This window comes from Colletotrichum fructicola (genome assembly GCF_000319635.2).
Source record: "Colletotrichum fructicola Nara gc5 chromosome Unknown KSG_Nara_v1_contig05, whole genome shotgun sequence".
NCBI classification, from domain to species: domain Eukaryota; kingdom Fungi; phylum Ascomycota; class Sordariomycetes; order Glomerellales; family Glomerellaceae; genus Colletotrichum; species Colletotrichum fructicola.
Window position 1 is genome coordinate 139,544 of NW_027094055.1, and position 18,880 is coordinate 158,423.

An 18,880-nucleotide genomic window follows, 5' to 3' on the forward strand; every position below is an offset into this window, starting at 1 on the left:
GTTGGCCAGGTGCTAGGTACGGGATATCCTCTCCGTGCAGGATGGATGCATGACAGGCGTTGGGAGATATGGTTAGTTTTGCATGGGGCGTGCCACGCAGCCAGTCAGTCACGCCACGTTTTTGGGTGTTGGTTGGATGGCTGATTCTTCTCACAGATCGACGGAGATCGTGGACGAACAGGAAGAAAGGCCGGGACACCACTGGTATGTAGATGGTCAATGTGAAGAACGTTTCCAAATCTCTTCAGCCCGCTTTCTCAAGAACGTTTCCGCCGTTCCCCCCCCCCCCCTCCTCATCGTATGCCAGCCGCCCGCACGCGCCATGGGGCGGTTACCGCGTGCTGCGATGACTCGTTCTTTTTCGGTTAGTTCGCCGGCTTCCGAAAATCTTGATCTTGTTCTTGGGTCGCCGACTGAGGTCGGTCCCTGCTCAGTATTTGTCTCTCGTCGTCATTTCCCAACTAGGAGGGAGGGGGAAAGGAAAAGAAGCAGACCCTGAAGGAACACCTCCCTTCTTTTGAGTTAGGAGCGATTCAGGAACAGACTCTGCAGAAATCTTGTCAGTTCCCCTGGAGTTCCTCCGGCTACCCCGACCTTCGTGGTTTTGCCCGCACGCCGGGCCCGAGTCAAGTGACGCCGGACAGGGATATGCGACACCAGGAGCACGAGAGGATCGACGCTGGTTAGAGGGGCAATCCCGCCATTGCAACACCCCTCCTTCAAGAGCCTCAACCTGACCAGGGATCCAGACCAACTTTGGCTTTTGAGACAATACCAAGCTCGGAACGCAACCGAATATTGATGCCGCGAGGGTATAGCAAACCACTCCCGTTCGGCAGGCATAAACTTTTCTGTCGTTTCTGTCAGCTTTCTGTTTCCAAAGCCCCTTGTGAAACCATCTGTGCATTAACCACTAACTCGAGCCTGGGCGTCTGACCGAATGAGAAGATGGGACGGTTCGCGGCGGGCCCAAATCTGATCTATGGGAAAGGATACCATTTCACTTCAACTCCACTCCTCTGAGAGCGTCCGAAAGGCAACCAACCGGGCAACGGGCAGTTACCAGCTTCTGGCCCAACCCCGTCCGTCTCCGCCCCCGTCCATCTGCCAATGAAGCCGACTGGATAGCGACGGGCGTGATATCGAAGCGGAGTCAACCGCACGGAAGGGGAGGGATGATGGGGTCAAACCAAAGAGGAATGGTGCCGTAGGGCGGCGACAAGAGTCGTGGGACTGGGGCACAATTAGGACGAAGCGGTCCATAACATGGGCGAGGGCCGCCGACTAGGGACGTTTCGCGGAACCTTTGACTCTTTTCTTGGATTGGTCTTTTTTTTTTGTGTTTTCCTCTTTCCTTTTGTTCGTTTCTTGTGTTGACGTGAATCCAGGAATTATACATCTTTTGTGTGTTGTGTGTTTTATTACCCGTGGAAGAATAGGGATAATATGGTTACAGCAAAGAGGAGGCATACATAATCCGACATGAAATCATGGTGAAGGCTTGCCTCCCACGAATACTACTACTATCTGCTTGGGTCTGCTTCGTGTTAGCGGCGGTAGCAAAGGCAGACGGGGCCAAAGGACGGTGGGCACGATGGGTCGACGCGGGGGATCATCAGTCACCGGCACAGCCTCACCGGAGGCGAGGGGGAGCAGGAAGACATATCATGATGGACCTCTTGGGGAGGCGGGATATGGAGCCTCCAACGGCGTCGGTGGACATCAACAAGCCCATACCCCTCGAAGACCGCGTCGTGCTGGCAGTACCCACGCCGGCCGCCCTCTTTGGGAGACAAGATAGCTTCAACCCTATCGACCAGATCAACCAGGCGTCTCGGTCCGCCCAGCAGGCCATCGCCTCGGCATCGCAGTCGGCGGCACAGGCTGTTCAACAAGCCAACGACCAGGTACGACAGGCCCAAGACAGACAACGACAGGCAGAAGAACAGGCAAGACAGGCCAACGACGCCGCCACGAGGGCGTCCATCTCGGCGAACAACGCCGTAGTACAGGCACAGGCAAGCGCGAGGGAGGGCATTGCCAACGCGCAGCAGCAGGCGAGGGAGAGTGCGAGCAGGGACATTGCGGCGAATCTGGCGTCTGTGACGAGCAGTGCGAACCAGCAGCTGGCGTCGCAGATTGCGAGCATTCAGGCGAGCGCGAGTATCAGTGCTGCCCAGGCCATTGCATCTGCTACAGCTTCTGCGAGTGCTGCTATTCAGAGTGCTCAGCAGCAAGCGCAACAGCAGATTCAAGCTGCCAGGGTACGTCTTTACAACTCACTCACACTTTGCATCACTTACACGACTAACACATGAACAGGACGACGCCAACTTGAGAGTCTCGCAAGCACAGGGAGCAGCCGTCTCAGTCACGCAAGCAGCACTCGCAGTTGTGGGCGCGATCATCGGCTCTTCACTTCTCACCATCTTGGGCTTCTACATCTGGACACGCTACCGCCGGGGCAAACGCAAGGAAGCAAAGGAGAGGGAGTTACGACGGGAAATCAGCTACCCGAAACAGAACACGCTCATGACGACAAACGCATTAGCGGCCAACAACGGCTATCCGCCAGACTTAAAACGTTCTATATCACCGACGAGGCCAGACACGGCACGGACGACGGGGTCGGGCGGGATGGGGTACGCGGTGAGTGACTTTGGCGACGGGGCACCAAATTTTTCGAGAACGACGACGTTCGTCAGTCAGTCGGCACCTCAGATGCAGACGATACAGCGAGAGCCGTCGGTGAGTCGAAAGCCAGTGGTGCCGCCGTCGCCGAGGAAACAACCGCCGTACTCTCTCTTCCCGCCAAAGTCGAGAGACGGACCGCCGAATACGGCTCTGCCTCCAACTCCAGCCCCAGCTCGAAATAGAGAGCAACAACAGGAGCAGCCACCGGGAACAGGGGGATCACAAGGACCTCCTCCGCCCTTTGCTTCGGCCACCAACACCAATCCGTTCGCTTCGACCAACAACGAGAAGCTGAGCAAGGTAGACGAGGAAGGCGAGCTTGTGGAGGGGAGCAAGGGCTGGTTGAGACGGACGCAGACCGTGAGCCCGTTTGGGGACCTGGTCGACAGCCCGACAGGGGAGAAGGGTTCGGACTGGCCATTTAGGAGGTCAGATTCGCCGCCTCCCAAGTGAACAGGGAGGGAGGCCGAGAGGAGGGGGAGGAGGAGGAAAACACGCCTTTGGACGACTACCTATGATTAATGCGCTCAAAAATAACGTTCACTCTTTTGTTCTACTATTACTCTTCATGTTATTAATTACTGTTCTACAAGGGGGCCTTATGACACCCGTTATCAACACCACCAGCTCAATATAATACACAATGTATTATGACCCTTTGACATTCATGCCATCCAACGACCCCGCCCTCCAACATGCCATCACGTCACAACCCGTTGCTGCATTAACCAACCCCAACCATCGCTGTCTTGTGTGCTCGAATAATAATAATTACATGTGCTTGCTCCCCGTCTGTTCGGAAGCGTGTCGTGTCTTGGAAGTCAAAAAAGAGAAAAAAAAAAAGGCTTGGCAGAGCATGCAGCAAGCAAAGTTTGGTCTCAAGTCCGAGGCCTCCTCCACAGTCCCGCCGCTACTGGAGCCTCTCCCCCGGCGCCGCAACCACCGCTTACACCACGAACGACGGCACCACACCCAGTACCGACCTGCTGGTGCTGGTGCTGTCGCAGGTTCCTCTTGTCGTCTGCTGGTGCCGCTGCTGCACGACAGCTGCCGACGACGCCGGTGCCCGATTTGGCTTTCTTGGAATCCCACAGACACCCGGCGGGCGACGAACTGGATTCTGTGTGCAGGGTGTTAGATGGGATCTCTCATGTTTGATCGACGGCCAGGGAGGAGGGGTTTTGGGAGGTTCATGGGTCCAGTCATGTTGGTGGTGGTGGTCCCCCGGCTTCCCACTCTCAACTGCTGAGACAGGCACATGGCCAAGGAAGAAGAAAGAAAACGTGAGAAGAGGGCGAGGGCGAGGGCGAGTGAGTCTTGACTCGTCGTCACCGTTAGGATGGTTTGAGGGGTGGGTGTTCGTGACTTTACCTCTTTGTTCTGAACCTTGCGGCGAACGACTGGACCCGAGGTCGAGTTTGCGGTCAAAGTCTAAGGAGATGCCCAGGATGGAGGGGAGGGCCGCGTCGATCTGCACGTCCTCGAGTTCACGTCGCATTCTCTCGACCTCGTCGTCGTCCGCACCACGGGATGCCGCCTTGAGCCGTATGATGGCGATTTGCTGTTGCAGTTGCATGGCGAGATGGCGATCCAGTTCGCTTGGCGGCGGCGACGACGTCACCGAGATGGCACCCCGGCGCCTGCTGGTGCGCCTTGAGGAAGTCTCCGGCGGGAGCGAGAAGGAGCGCGGGAGGTTGAAGTCGCGGTGGTTGCTTTGGGTTCGGAATAGCCTCTCGGTGTCTGGCCAGAGACCCTGCGGTCGCGGTTCATCTGGATGTGGTGATGGCGCCCAGAGCCATTTGAAGGCGGCCGATCCAGCGCGGCCTCTCTTGTTAGGGGGGCTGTGATAAAATTCGTCTTCTTCATCGTCCTCTGCGACGCGCTTTCTGCGCATTTTCATCTCGGTCATGGCGTCGCATTTGGTGGTGAAGCGTCCCCTTTTAATTGATCGGGTGATGATCCCTGTTGGCGGTGGTGACAATTCGCGTTGAGACAACAAGAATTAAGTTGCGGATATCACATTCTGCAAATCAACGAACGCGATAAAGCCCACTTCCACTCTCAAAATCCGATAAGAAAAGAGCCAGCCAGCCAGAGAGAAAGTTCAGGTGAATAAAGGCAACGTGGTGGAGAAAACGTGTGGACGTGTGGTGTCAATGTGAGAAGTGAGCAATGAGCAGCGAGCATAATGAACAGCAAAACACTGCAAGGAGCAGCAAGTGTCTCGGTCGAGTTGAGGTTCGTGCGCCGGCGGGGTCTAATTGAAATCGAAAGGAATGTCCCCTGCCTCACTCCGGCCACGGTCTGGCGCGAGCTCTCTCTCCTTTTCTCTCTTGTTCAATCAATCAATCACACCTCCGGATCAAGACTAACTCGCCCCAAACACCACCGCCGCTAACAAGATCTAGGGTCTCGCTGAAAGATGCATAAGAACAAGTGTGCGGCCTGACAGCAACAACGCATGATTCCGCTCGGAAAATACATGAGACCTGTCACTTCGGCACCTCGGGAGTAATGACTGGTGATATTGCTGCTGGTATAGTTCCCTGAATTCCCCCCTCCACTTCCTCCGCTCATTACATCCTCCGTCCCAATTCTGTTGCGGATGACAGTTTCAGCCGCGCCAAGCTATCGAGGCTCACACAGACATGAGGATTGCAACTGCCGGGACTAGTCTTCCGACTACGGGAGGTCCCGGTTGGGAACCAGGCGATTAAGACCCAGAACGAAGGGCCTGGTTTCACTTCCGTTTGTCCTCACTCGCGCGCTATTGGTTTGTTCTGGTCCAAGAAGCAGCCCTACATATACGACCCTCCCCGGTCGGATGTCAACCGGAATCAGGTGCGGGGCTCTCGAAATTGTTTCTTTGTCGTCAATGGGCATAATGAACTCGACGTGCCACCGACACGGCCGGTCCATGGTGTGGCCTGCTCAGTCGATCTTGGCCTGTGTTGGGAGGCCACTTGGTGTCATCTGCGTCTGAAGCTATTCCAAGATCTGCTCGAGTGATCGGCCGACGGGCAGAAAAAGCCATATGCGCGCATCGTCGTCTCATATACGTATGATCTCCGGATGACAGGTCGGAATTCGAGCGAAACGCTAGCTTTGAACCTTCTCGCCCTCTCATGCTGACGATTATGGAGTTGCTTGCGCATATAGCTATATCATGCAGCCGACCAGAATCGTCCACTTCCCACGTCAGACTTTAAAGCCGATGGGATGACTACCGCTTGCGATCTACTCGGCAATCTCGCATTGCTATCAATATGCAAGGCCGGCAGTGGAGCTTCTGTCAAGAATGGCCCGCCCCGCGATCGACTTGATGTCATCTCTTGTACCGTGGAACCCGTCTGTTCAGTTGCCATCTTAACTTGCGTCCAACTTCTTGTGGCTCGAGACTCACAGTGGGAAGGAGCAAGAGATTCCATTCAGGACAGAAGACTTGACGTTGCCGTTTCTAATTCCTTCACCCACTTAGAACTCAGACTTTGAAGACTCACTCAGTTGGCGAAGATGAGGACTACACCAACAACTGGCTTCAGCTATCATGCACGCAAGAGCCTCATAAGAAATAATTCTCAGAAAAGTATTCCATTGGGGTATCGGCCGACTATGCACGCGTCAAGGAAATATAATACAAGGTGGGTTGCACGTCTGAGGCTGCAAACTCAGGTGCATATGCTGTTCATCAACGACGACCACCACTGCTGGCACTGCTCCACTGTCGGTCCCACGCATCCATCTGGCCGGCCATTGACTGAGATGATCTGCCTGTAGGCTGCCCGGTGGCGTAGAATCTGTCCGAGGGGCTGGACGATGAAGCATAGTAGGTGTAGCGTGTCTGACTGGATGAGCTGCTCGATGTGCGCCCTCCAGTGTTGGAAGACATGCTGTACGATGACTGCTGGTGTCTAGTCGATGTCAGAAAGGGACGGCCCGTTTGAGGGTGTGACGTGGTTGCCTACCTAGAAGAAGAAGCGCCGTACTTGGATCCTGACATGATTACGAGAGGTGGAGTAGTGGTAGGGTATGTGGATTGATGTTGGTGCGGTCTAGTTTGGGTCGCTGAGAGCAGGGGTAATGATCGTGGTGATGGGTGTGTTGGTGAGGTCTGAGATTCAAGGCCGACTAATCGTGGGTCTTATACTCACCTGGACATGATGAAGGAGAGAAGGGTAGGCAGTTCGACAAACTAGAAAAAAACAAATACAATACCAGTATCTAACAACTCCGTTGCGAATTCCCTATGTTGGATCATCACAATGTGTGGGGTTAGGATTCAATGGCGGCGCTTAGGAACATGAAGTCGAAATATCGCGTGTGCGATGTACGCAGACAGAAGCTGTGTGGCGGCGTCCAGTATCGTGGTCAACTTGCTGTCACTTGACCAGCTAGCGCGTTGGAGTTAGGAACAAAATTGGGGCCCCGGGACATCAGATCTTCTCTCCTGGACTCTAAAGAATGCAGACGACCAAAAAATGTGGGAGAAAGGCGATATGGAAATGCGCTGTTGAGCGAAAATAACATCAATTGTAAAAAGACGTGGCCAAGTCAAGGGGAGTGAATCCCTGAAGACAGGAGCGCGCGAGTGCGCGTTTGGAGCTTGGATATGATGCGATATTCGCCACCTCACCTAGAAATTGACGATTGTGAGCAACACATGAAACAAACGCCGCCCGCGAATCTGCGCACGAGAGAGTATTGGCTTCTGCCCCATCAAATTGTGGCGGTGGCATAGAAGATTCGAAGGTGGGATGGAATGGGAAGAGAGACGGACGGCCGGGGTTAAACGGGCGGGAGCATCAGGGCGCGGCCTAGCGCCGGAGCGGGACGGGAATGCGGACGAGAGGATCCTCTCAGATCGTTTGTGAAGTCGAAGAAGAGTCGGAGGAGATTCTGCGCTAGACGTTCGTTCAAGGGCGGTCAAGGTGAGGGGTTCAATGGGTGAAAGCTTGACTTCGAGACTGTTCCTGGCTTGGCTCTGGATGCTTCCCATCTTCAGTGAGGAGCAGGTGTTGCCACTGAATCTGACGATGTCCTGCCCCTAAAGGCGGGTCATCCCCAGGCCCTGGCCCTGGCCAACACGTTGGAACTGGGAATTATTAGCCAACATGCGTGTTGGCTCGGATGGGTGCAGGACGGGGAACCGAATGGAGGCACAAGCAGCGGGGAGGCATCCAGCGGCTGCCAGTGGTGCATAGGTTCAATGATGGGGATGGATCAAGGCAAGGGAAGGGAGGGTGTGGCTGAGATGGAAATCTTTTCACTACCAAGGTATGAAATGGCTACCCGAGGCCGCCAACCATGGAATATGAGTGCTCTCACTACCAAAATCAAGCTGTCTTCCAAGTTGATGAAACGAAAATGCAGAACCAGTGGCTGTGGCTGGCGGTGCAGCGGAAGGATTGAGGGGCAGAAAGGCATGCATGTCACAAGAGGCAGGGCATGGGTGGTCTCTTCCGCATCTTCTGGTTGAAATTCTCTTCCCTCTTGACATCCTCGGGAAGATTTGCCGTCCCATCGAGTAGTTGAGGCCAACAACTCATTTTCTCTGTCAACCAAGTTGATATTGGGCATTGAAATTTACAAGATCACGAAGAGGCTTGGTTGTACATCGTCTATGTTGGCTACACGAGAAGTGGAAAATACCCTTGTCTGAGGCCGACTTGGTGTAGACTGACGTGTCAACAACGCTATTGAATAGAACAAGAAGACTGAAGAGAATAACTTCTCTCTGATAAAACGACGCAGCTCTTTGTAATATCCAAAAGTGACAATCTATTGTCGTTGTTTACTTCAAAATCCAACATGAGCTTAATCATCTCAGATGGAGATGCCGCCAGACATGGGTCAGGGTAAGACGGATACGTATCTCTCGGTCTGGCCCAGCACAATCGAGAACGAACAGCACGGCACAGCACGTCATTCCTCCCCCCTTCAACTGAACTGCTTGCACGGTGCGCCCGGAGGCCTTTGGGGACACTGCCACACAGCGATTCCCCTCCTTCGACTCTGCCTGACAGGGCTGTTTTCTGTGTTCTTCCACTCATGCATCATTCTCGCACTCTCCCGAGTGACAGCAGACAAGCTGCGCCCATATCGATTCCACTGCGGCCCAAACGGCAGACCTCCCGCTCATGGTTCGTTGTACGGCGTCCAGGATGAAGTCATTTCTTGCAGTCGAGTCTGCCCCAGCAGAAACAAAGACCGTCCTCGTTCTTTCGACTGTAGCCGATGTCCAAATTACCGATGTCGTCTTGACGAGGGGTTGTTGCTGATGCCTTGAATTGTGGACGCTGGCAAGGATGGCCAAATGCTGGTGCCTTGAGCTGAACACACCAAAGAGCAATCATCACTCACACTCTGCCGGCGGTTGCTTCGCTACGCGGATGGCTTCATCGGACATGCTGCTGCTTCGAGCGCACGTGAGGGAGCTTCTTCGCGCGCGAATGCCCTCAGCGGGAGCCGCTTTCTAGCCTTCTGCAATCCTTCGGCGAGCTTGTTCTAGCCGCTCCCTTGTTCTGTGTGCCATGGCTGCGATAGGTGGTCTTGAAGTCACGACCTCATGCTCGCCAAACCCCGTCAATATCTCACCCGTATTGCCCAGAGTAGTCAAGTCTGGCTGCTCCAAGGCACACAGCTGAGCCCCCGTCCCCTGCAACCCAGCCTACCGGCGGCACCACCATCATTCTTCCACTTGGGAGACATGGAGAAGCCATTGGAGCACCCGACTCCGCCAGACCACCTTCGAGACCTCCCCTCCAGGCTCCAAGTGCTGTGCAACTGCAGACCCCGGTCATCTCTGGGGGCCGGCCAGTCAGTCTTATCGTTATTGGCGAGCTTCCTGGGCTGCATCTCTAGGCTCTAGCTGCGTTCCATCCTTGCGCCGTGCCGGCTCCCGTCTTCTCCAGCCTGAGCCGCCCATACCTCCTCTCGCACCACGGCGCCACGGCGGCGCGCGCCAATGTTCAGCTCCATTGAATAGCCTGCTTATCCCCTCACTTCCCATCGCAGAAGTCCATTTCGAACGCTCTTGTTCGCCCGTCATGTATCTGTCCATTTCCTGAGCCTTTTGCTTCAATCTTTCCCTTGGCTCTTGATCCGAAGCGAATCTCAACGTCCATCCGGTTGATTTACCCTCAGACGCTCACTTACACACTCTACACTGTCCAACACCACAAGGCTGTGGCCGCCGGCCTCACACCAGAGCGCAATGTCGGAGTCTCCCTCCAGTTCCCACGCCACTCAGACCGGTCGCCCTTCGTTGTGGACCGAGTCGGCCGAGCGCAAGCTGGCTAGATTATACGTTTACACTACTCTTCCTCTCGTCAAGATTGTAGAAGTCGTCCACAAAGCGACCCCAGGGAACCGGGACTGTCCAGGGTATGCGCGCTGACATTGCTGTTGCGCCGGCGCTTATGCTGACATTTGAGCTCGTAGAAAGGATTCTGCCAACAAGAAATTGAATGCGATCCTCGACAAAGAACCACGATGGCTTCACCCCCGAACCCGAACCGATATGGACCGTCGCATTGGTGCTCTCGATAGTTCCCCCACACGCCAAGCGCCCCCAGAGGATGCTTTTTCGCCAGACTACACGCGCTCCGCCTCCTCCGGCTCCAGATCGCACTTGAGCGTTAACCCAGAATTCAAGGTCGAGGCCGGCAACAGTCCGAACGTGAATGACTTCCAGTCCTTTGACCACTCCCGCGCTTCGTCCGCCGGGTGGAACCCCGCCGCCCCCGGCCCGCTGCCGACCCTTATGACCCCCGAATACGCCTCCGTTGCGCCGCCCGAAGCCGGGGGCCTTCGCCGCTCAGGCACCATGCACACCCTGGGAGACGTTTTGTCCGAGTATTCGACCGGTTTCATCCGCCAGGTCAACAAGTTATTGAAGCGCTACACGATGCCCAGCAATACGATGCTCAACCAGTCGCCGATGGATGACGACCGCCCCGGCACCGCCGACTCGAACCCGGCTTCATGGATTTTTGAGTACGACGCGCCGCAAAGGAGATCAGAGACCGAAGCCAGACCACTTCCCGGCGATTTCCTCAGCCTCCATTACCGCCTTCATACTCAGGGTGCCTGCTTACCAGGCCTACCCGAACACGACACCAGATCTTGCTACTGCCATGTGAAGGATGAGCTTCCGGAAGAGGCCTGGGTATCAGACAGGGGACCGGAACCCTTTGCCCAGCAAGTCCTCATGTATGGCAGACCCTCGGATGGCAACTTTGCGCGCCGCGACGCCTTTGGCAACACCATCCTTCACCTACTCGCAGCCGGCAATGCCCCTCACACCCATCTCTCCCACGCCTTGAAGCAGGAGCTGTCGCCCAACCCATCGGCGGTCAACAGTGCTGGACAGACCTTTATGCACGTTCTAAATGATTCTTGGTTTTCGTCGCCTGCCAATGATCTCTACCAGCTCATCGTATTCCTTAAACAACAACACTTCGAGTTGTATACGTGCGACGTCTATGGCCGCAATTTCTGCCACCTCATCCACAACAAAGACCCGCGAATCATGAACCAGGACACCAAAAACGCTCTTCTGGCACTGCTAGATCCTTTGGAGTATTGCCGTCGCGATGCGTTCGGAAGCATTCCCGAAACCGCAATTCCAGGCCACCTCCGCCGAGCCTACACCTCCGCCATCGGCCAAGAAATGTCTCCTACATGGGACGCAAGCACCCAGCGACAACTTTCCTCACCCATCGAACAGCAGGCCAGTCTTCTTCGAACCGTCAATGAATCATATAAGAACCCTCGTGTACAAGACTCCCAAGGCCGCAACGGTCTCCACTGCCTCGCCGACGCCATCCTCAGCCAAGAATCCCTCCTTGCCAAGTTCCCCGGTGCCGTTTCCGTTGAGCAACAAGAGCAAACATCACCCGTCAGCCGCAAGCGCAAGCACAACAAGCCGATCCTCCAAAAATCCCTCTCCGACTCCTCCAAAGAGCGCCTCACGGCTCGCGAAGGCGTCGTCAGAGACCTCATTGAGCTCGACGTGGACCCGAACCACTACGACAAGTACGGCAACACGGTTCTCATGGCCTTCGTTGCGCAGCTGCCTGAAGATGACGACTACAAGAAACCCGTCGCAATCCTCGAGTTCCTCATCCAAGCCGGAGCCAACGTCAACGCGCGCAACCGGTCTGGGGAGACGGCGCTGCACATTGCCGTGCGCAAGGGGAAGAAGCTGGCTATGCGCACATTGACGCAGAACGGTGCCAACGTACAGGCCCGAGATGTTGAGGGTCGCAGCGTGCTGGATGTCGCTGATCGTATGGTCGCCTCTGGTAAGCGTGGCATTGACCACCCGCGATACGAGGCCTGCCATGCTTGGCTATCAGGTCAGGGCAAGGCGGTGCAAAACCCGTCAATACAGCAAGAGTGGGATTTCAAGGAGTCATGAGGTGGACGAAAGTGGATTGGTAGAGGTTTGGTATACATAAAAGTTGTGGCTTTGAGTTTTGGACTTGCTACTACCATCAGTTTATGGCGTTTGGATAAGTGAACGATTAGAGCGGATTTGCGCTTACATGGATACCCGGGGCCAGTGGTACTTTTCTCTTCTTTCTCAGGATTGCACGAATCTGGCTTTTTATTATGAGACCGCCTATTTTTCCTGTGCTATACTGACTACGTTTCCTGTGGCTATACTCTACCTTACCGTCGTCACTTCTATCATTGTCGCTTCTATCATTGTCGCTTCTATCATTGTCGCTTCTATCGTGGTCGCCGTTTCTATCATCGTCGTTATCGTCGTCGTCGTCGTCATCGTCGTCGCTATCATCGTCTCCGACAGGAGTATTTAAGTAGACAGGACATATAGCCGCGCAGAGACAGGAAAATTAGGCGGTCTCTTTATCATTGTAGTTTGAAACAAAGACAATCAACGCTAGCCCTTCAGCCGGAATGCCAGCATGCCGAAACTTGCTGCAAATGCTTCTCCAACAACATAATTGTGCATGAACCCTGACAGTTCAATAAAATGCAGGCTTGATTGAGTGAGTTTCAAGTTAGTGGAAGTTTAAAGACAGCGTATGTACATGGCCAGTATATACAGCGAATGTAAGTATGTTCATAGCCCCCCTGAAGGGCTTGCAGCCCCCAACGGGGGAACAGAGTCATCGAACGCCAGCAAGACAACTTAAGAGTTGGTGCTAGTCGTCTTTCCAACACCGGCGTTGGCCTTGACCTTGGCGGGGACATCGGCAACACCAATGTGGCCGATGAGGGAGGACTTGAAGGCGCTCAGCTTGGTGAGAGCCGTGGTGCTGGTAAGGGAAGTAATTGCGCCAGAGCCGCTCGCACGGTTCCACTCGCAAATGTATCCAAGGTAAGAAGTGCAGCGGGAAGCCTCGTCCACGGTGTTGACAACGTAGATCTGTCCACCATTTGTGGAGCTGGCTGGCGTGATGGGCGTGGTGACGGAGTCGAAATAATTACCCTCCAGCAAAACCCAGGTATTTCCATCGATATCAAATGAATGTCCTGCTACGGCGCTTACAAAGTTGTTCTTTTGCGCCCGGATTAGCGTTGTTCTTCATCAACATCCCTAGGGTTCACTTACGACTCCGTGGAAGTAATTCTCAGTCACACCGTTAGTTGTGCCCATGTGGGGCGCTCTGCCGGACAAATCGTGCAAATAGTTGCCAGCGAAAGTATAGTAATCCTTTGCTCCGATGAGAAGAAGGGTCCAGTAGTGCTTGCCGTTGCAGCCAGCAGACCAGGTAGTTTTGCCGTCGAACTCGTTGTTGGAGATAGTGACCTTGCCGGCAGCACCCCACCCTGAAACAATAAACTGACGACCGATGAGAGAAATCTTGCAATGATCAATCCAGATCCTGTCGGCGCCGTCGAGGGTGATGGCATCACCTCCCCAGACGTATTGAGGGTTCAGGTTCGTGATATGAACCTAGGTGTGTCAGTGCGGTTTGGAGACGAGAGCGCACATTGGACTTACGTTCTGGATGATAACGTTGCTGTTTCCACCACGAACACGCAGACCCTTGCCGATGATGACACCAGAAGTGCCAACACCGACAATGCTCTTGTTGCTGCCAACATCGATCGGGGTCCGGGCCGCGTTGTCATAGGTGCAGGAAACCCAGGTACCACTGGCAGCATCACAGGTATCCTGAATCCAGGCCTGGCCTGCAGACGTGCCGCCAGGACACTTCGTGGTCCGGTTGTCACTGCAGCACTGGGTGGATGTCGTGCCCTCGGTGTTGCGGAAGTCCCAGGTGCGGTTGATCATGATGACACGCGGCGTGCTGTCTGTGAGCCATGTCTTGAGCCTTGTCGCTGTTAGTAATCGTTCCTCGAAACACGAATATAGCATTTCTAGATTGGATTCGCTTCGTTACTCACTCAGCAAGAGAGGACGGGTACTGAGGAGTGGCAGAGCCACCACCAGTGGTGCCGGCAGCGAAGCCGAAGGGCTTGCCCTGGACCTGAGCGTTCGCCGCGCTCGCGAAAGCGGCAACGAGAGAGAGGAACGAGACCTTCATGATGTCTTGCCAACCAAAGACTGGCAGATACAGCGGCGGAAAGCTATTCACAGAAGAGAATGAAGACAAAGACCAGACTAAGGACGGTATTTGGATTTGCGTCGGGGAAACCCAGTCTTAAAAGGACATCTATGAAGCTAAAGGCCATGCAATTTCGTCCTCTCAACACCATGATGGTGGGGTGACACGAGGAGGCTTCATCCCGACCTGCCTGGGCAGCAGCTCACTTCTCAGAGCCCTCATCTCTCAGCAATATGCAACGGTTCGTGCCAAGCGGCGCTATAGGGCTGGGCCGGCATCTCACAAGCGGCTTTTTGTGAGTCTATTCCCACCAAACAAGGGGTGAATATAGGTCTGTCTGGCCGCCGAGGTCACCACATTGTTCACCGATGGAGTGGTCCCTGGATCTTGGGAACCTCCGTGTGATGGGAATATTTAGGCCCGCAGCCCCGGCTCTTTACCCCAGCCGTCGGAGACAACTCCATTGGCGGGCGGGTCCGGCTAGTCTTCCCTCATCCGGGAGTTGAAGGCCGGGGGATATTCCAGACAGGGGACTGTCAAGCGGGCCACTCGGTTTAGGTTGCTCTAAATGACACACTGGAAAGGCTGTTTTCTCCGCTTCATTCCCAATTGTAGCTCAGTCGCAAGGATTCAATCAAATGAAAGGAGCACGGGATTGGGAATCAACGACGCTGTTGGATGGAATTTCCCGCTGCTTGCACCTCGCTTTCGCTCTTGAGCAACCACGTTCCGTCCCAACTCGGGCAAACACTTCGCCGCCACCTGTCAAAAGAAGGTTAAGCTTAACGTTGGCCCTCTCGGCCGATCTCCGTCGGACCTGAAGCGATTCTAGTCCGAAGGTGGAGCAGCGAAGGATCGTCGCACAGGACCGGACACCGAACTGCCATATGAAAGCTACGGTGACAACGATCCGAACCTCGAAATGGTCAAATTTGGATCGATCAGGTGCATACGCCTGCAAGGGGATACGACAAGTGTCCAAGACGCATGTACTCCTAAGAAAGGCGTAATCAACCGTCATTATGAGAGCCTTCAACTGCCCCGGCATTCACCGGCCCTCACTCGCTCGCGTGGAGAAATTGTCGGTGGCTGTAGACAGCCGTACTTTCTGTGTTTTCTAGAGGACACGACATGGGCATGGCAGCGATTGATGACTGGAAATTTGAGGGGCTCTGTTGTGCCAGACGTGCAGAGCGCCAAGCCAACAAGCTTTGGTAGCGGACCACTTCCGAAGGCAAGTCATCTCCTCAAGCTTTTGAGTTCCAAGTGTACTTCATTATCATTCATTTGAATGCCAAAGTCAGAAATTGCTTGATCGGTGTTGCGGAAAACAAAATTGCGGCTGTTTGAGCTCGCGATCATAAGGAGGTCTCTACCCATGGAGTAAGCTTTATCGTCCCGTCTAACCATCTGGGAACACTCCAACAGGTACCTTCCTCTTTTTCAAGCCCACACGGACGGCTCCGGAGTCCTCTCGCCCGATACATGCGCGCCACTGTTTGCGCATAGATTGCAGATGCATCTGACAGCTACACTACCGGCTAGCTTGGTCGACTTAAGCTTCACATTATCCAGGTTCGGGATTTCTGTCAAGCGGGGGTGACAACCGACCATGCAGATCTAGCACCCCTTTTCGAAGTCCAGGCATGCACCTAGATATGGCCCGAGGTCGCATTTCAAAACCAATAAAGTGACTGCCGCACCAGTCAGATACACGGAAAAGCGAAGGTACGCGTAAACACTCAGGGGATAAATTGATTAAAACTTGAGGAAAATCATCGTCCAGCGCCACTGAGGGGAATTCTATATTCATATTTGAACTCAAGCCGCTATGCTACCATTTTTGGTATCTTGCCCGGTGATAACGGTTTGCACTTTCCCCAACCATTGACTTTAGGAAAGTGAAGTCGGGAGTGGCGTCGTCAGGCACACTATTATGCTTTTGTTGGACTGCTGGCTTGAATTAAATAGTTCGCCAACTTATCTTCCCAAGCAGTCATTGAAATCCATGGAAGTCTTTGACCGACCACCATAACTCTCGAATGCGGCGGTTATTCTTCTCATTCAAGCAATGAGTGATTAAACGAGTATCTACTCAGAAACCCAATATTTCAAAAGTCGTAACTCAACTGCAAGAGGAGGCACAGCGACATTAATTTCAAAGCCATTCCTCTGATGCTTCAGACCGAAATTCTAGTAGGCGTAAAGCTTGACGTTCTCATCCTCACTCTCCCGGATCTTTTTGTTGACCCGGATCAGCCATACGCGCATAGCCCAGGCGCACATGATGCTGGTAGCGGCAAAAGCGATCATGCTTGAGAAGCCCATCATGTACTTAGGCCCGTCAGAGCTGGGCCAAAGATAAGCACAGTAGATGTATGCGAGATTAGCAGTGACGTTGACCAGCGAATACGCCACGGCCTTTTTCTCAGGAGTTTGAGAAAGCGTGTTGCTGACCCAACCGAGGATTACAGAACCAACACCTGATACCAAGTCAGCGGTGAAATTCTGGAGGAAACCACACAATGACTTACTGTAAGCTCCCGTTGCGTAGAGAAAGGTGGCCGTGTAGCGAACGGCATTGTTCTGGCTGCCGCAGGTCATGGCAAAACCAACAATAGCCAGGCTTAGGCCAGCAGTAATGTGCCAAGTCCTCTCGTTGAACCTGCCGCTAGACCATGCAAAGGGAATTCCTAGAAAGCCAGATACGAAGTAAGGTGGCGCTATTGTTCGTCAGTCCCGTATTCCAACGCAACAGGACATAAAGGCTTACCTGTGAGCAGAAGAGCGGTAGTAGATCGGAAGCCCCTAGCAAAGGTGTTAGCATTATCTTCGTCAATAAAAAGCCTTTTTCCGGTGCCAGATAACTTACATGCTGCGGACGATGGTAGGGAAAAAGTTGTTGAAAGAGCACGCTGAAATGTGCAAGTTCTGCATGAGGCAAAAGAGCCAGGTCTTCGGATCCTTGCAAGCTTGCTTAAGACCCTCCCAGGTCGATCCTCTTTCTTGATGGCCAACAGTGTCACGACGGATGCGCTCAACGGCCAGCTTGCGCTCTTCCTCGGTAAGCCAGCGCGTCTCGGATGGGTCGTCGGGGAGAAGGAAGAAGCCAAAGATGGCCACCAAGGCAGTGACGGAGCCTTCGATGATGAAGAGCCTTCAAGCGTGCTGTCAGTATATGCTTTACCATGAATGGAGCGAAAACTCGTACCATTGCCATCCAGCAATTCCCTTGACCTTATCAAGTGTTGCGAATGTAGCAGCAGCGATCAGACCTGAGCAACCAGTGCTGACCACCTGGCCTGTGTAGAGAAGTGAAATTCGAGTCGCTAGCTCCTTTCGGGTGTAGAAGATCGACAACATGTACAGCGCGCCGGGGTAGAATGGCTATGTAGTTGTCAGTATGGACGAAATTTTGCTTCTTCCTGATAAATACTTACTGCTTCGACAAAACCAAGGAAGAACCGACATGCGACGAGCCCAGAATAATTCTTGACGCCTGCGGTAGCAGCAGAGATGGCCGCCCAGCCAATCATGCAGATTGACATGTACGCGGAAGGCTTCGTGCGAGTCAAGAACATGTTTGAAGGGACTGATCCTGGTCAGCTATGTCGCTGGTATCATTGACAATAGTCTTCGGTAGCGACTAACCTTGCATCAGAAGATAGCCGACAAAGAGGATGGAGATGGCAGTGTTGTATTCGACACCTTTGAGGTTGAGGTCCTCTTCGAGAGTGTTCAGACGAGCTTGGGGCAGGGCGTTTCGGTCGAGCTGTTGGGACGAATGTTAGCAGAATAGCCTAGTGGAACGGTATAGGACGATCGACATACGTAGTTCAAGAAGTACATGGCCCAGAGAATTGGCTTGCAGAATGTTAGCGCTAGATCGTCTGATAGTTGGGGTACCATACTCACCATAATTCTTCTGTCAAGCTTTCGGACAAGTGCTATTTCGACAGGATCGGTCTTCTCAGCTGCGCCAGAGTAATCTCCAGAGACAACAGCATCCCCCTTGACCGACTTTTCGTCATGTTCGATTTCAAGGGGGCCGCCAGGCTTATGGTCCAAAGTGGTCGACATAGTGACAAAGGCAGAGAGTCTCGGAGGCCAGATTCCTTGTCGATAAGAAAATGAGAGAACAAAACAGGCGAGCTGGTCTCTTGGAGAAAAATCAGAAGAAACCAAGGAGAGACATGGCCATAATTATACCTCCAGATATCTACCTGTCGAATCGAGCCCCGGGTTTGCGGGGATGGTTCGACCACACTAAGCACACTAACCCCCAGAACTCCAGATTCCCCGCAACGAGCTTATCCCACGTTTGCGGTGGGTGGCAGCAGACCCGGGGCTGGGGATCGTACGGGGCCAAGACCAGTTCGCCGGGCCTTGGCCCGTGCTACGCCGTTACGCCGCTACTCCGCTACTCCGTGTGTGGTTGGCCGCCGTGCTTATCCCGCCCTCCGGCCCCCCGTTATCGCGTTATCCCGTGCCCCACCGCGGGGTTCGGTGTAAGACCGGAGCTGGCAGAAGGATTCCGTCTTGGGAAAAAATAAAAGTGTTCGAGGGGAACACTTGAATGTCATTGGGACATTTGAACCGCCGCGTCCTTCCTCCTGAAAACGAACGAGTCTCTTGCCTGTTGG

The 18,880-nt window shown here is 54.0% G+C and overlaps 6 protein-coding genes across 6 annotated transcripts; 2 read left to right on the forward strand and 4 right to left on the reverse strand.

The window, feature by feature from the left end:
• Window positions 1-1,670: 1,670 nt before the first annotated feature.
• CGGC5_v008701 (uncharacterized protein) lies at window positions 1,671-3,147 on the forward strand (the record flags this gene model as incomplete). Its single annotated transcript, XM_066152053.1, has 2 exons — window positions 1,671-2,264; window positions 2,323-3,147. 2 exons carry the CDS (start codon window positions 1,671-1,673, stop codon window positions 3,145-3,147), a joined length of 1,419 nt encoding a protein of 472 aa, XP_066008498.1.
• A 425-nt stretch (window positions 3,148-3,572) lies between these two features.
• On the reverse strand, window positions 3,573-4,603 carry CGGC5_v008702 (uncharacterized protein; the record flags this gene model as incomplete). The annotated part of the gene is made up of 2 exons (XM_066152054.1): window positions 3,829-4,010; window positions 4,066-4,603. 2 exons carry the CDS (start codon window positions 4,601-4,603, stop codon window positions 3,829-3,831), a joined length of 720 nt encoding a protein of 239 aa, XP_066008499.1.
• A 1,779-nt stretch (window positions 4,604-6,382) lies between these two features.
• Window positions 6,383-6,694, reverse strand: CGGC5_v008703 (uncharacterized protein; the record flags this gene model as incomplete). The annotated part of the gene is made up of 2 exons (XM_032034984.1): window positions 6,383-6,605; window positions 6,660-6,694. 2 exons carry the CDS (start codon window positions 6,692-6,694, stop codon window positions 6,383-6,385), a joined length of 258 nt encoding a protein of 85 aa, XP_031886084.1.
• Window positions 6,695-9,907: 3,213 nt separating this feature from the next.
• AGD3 (ADP-ribosylation factor GTPase-activating protein AGD3) lies at window positions 9,908-12,115 on the forward strand (the record flags this gene model as incomplete). Its single annotated transcript, XM_032034983.1, has 2 exons — window positions 9,908-10,077; window positions 10,135-12,115. 2 exons carry the CDS (start codon window positions 9,908-9,910, stop codon window positions 12,113-12,115), a joined length of 2,151 nt encoding a protein of 716 aa, XP_031885956.1.
• A 738-nt stretch (window positions 12,116-12,853) lies between these two features.
• Window positions 12,854-14,216, reverse strand: pelE (putative pectin lyase E; the record flags this gene model as incomplete). Its single annotated transcript, XM_032034982.1, has 4 exons — window positions 12,854-13,222; window positions 13,277-13,621; window positions 13,670-14,003; window positions 14,077-14,216. The coding sequence occupies 4 exons, from the start codon at window positions 14,214-14,216 to the stop codon at window positions 12,854-12,856; spliced, it is 1,188 nt and encodes a 395-aa protein (XP_031885955.1).
• Window positions 14,217-16,430: 2,214 nt separating this feature from the next.
• prlL-27 (MFS transporter prlL) lies at window positions 16,431-18,317 on the reverse strand (the record flags this gene model as incomplete). Its single annotated transcript, XM_032034981.1, has 9 exons — window positions 16,431-16,720; window positions 16,772-16,960; window positions 17,011-17,045; window positions 17,110-17,394; window positions 17,449-17,624; window positions 17,678-17,829; window positions 17,889-18,009; window positions 18,069-18,101; window positions 18,153-18,317. The coding sequence occupies 9 exons, from the start codon at window positions 18,315-18,317 to the stop codon at window positions 16,431-16,433; spliced, it is 1,446 nt and encodes a 481-aa protein (XP_031885954.1).
• Window positions 18,318-18,880: the final 563 nt, after the last annotated feature.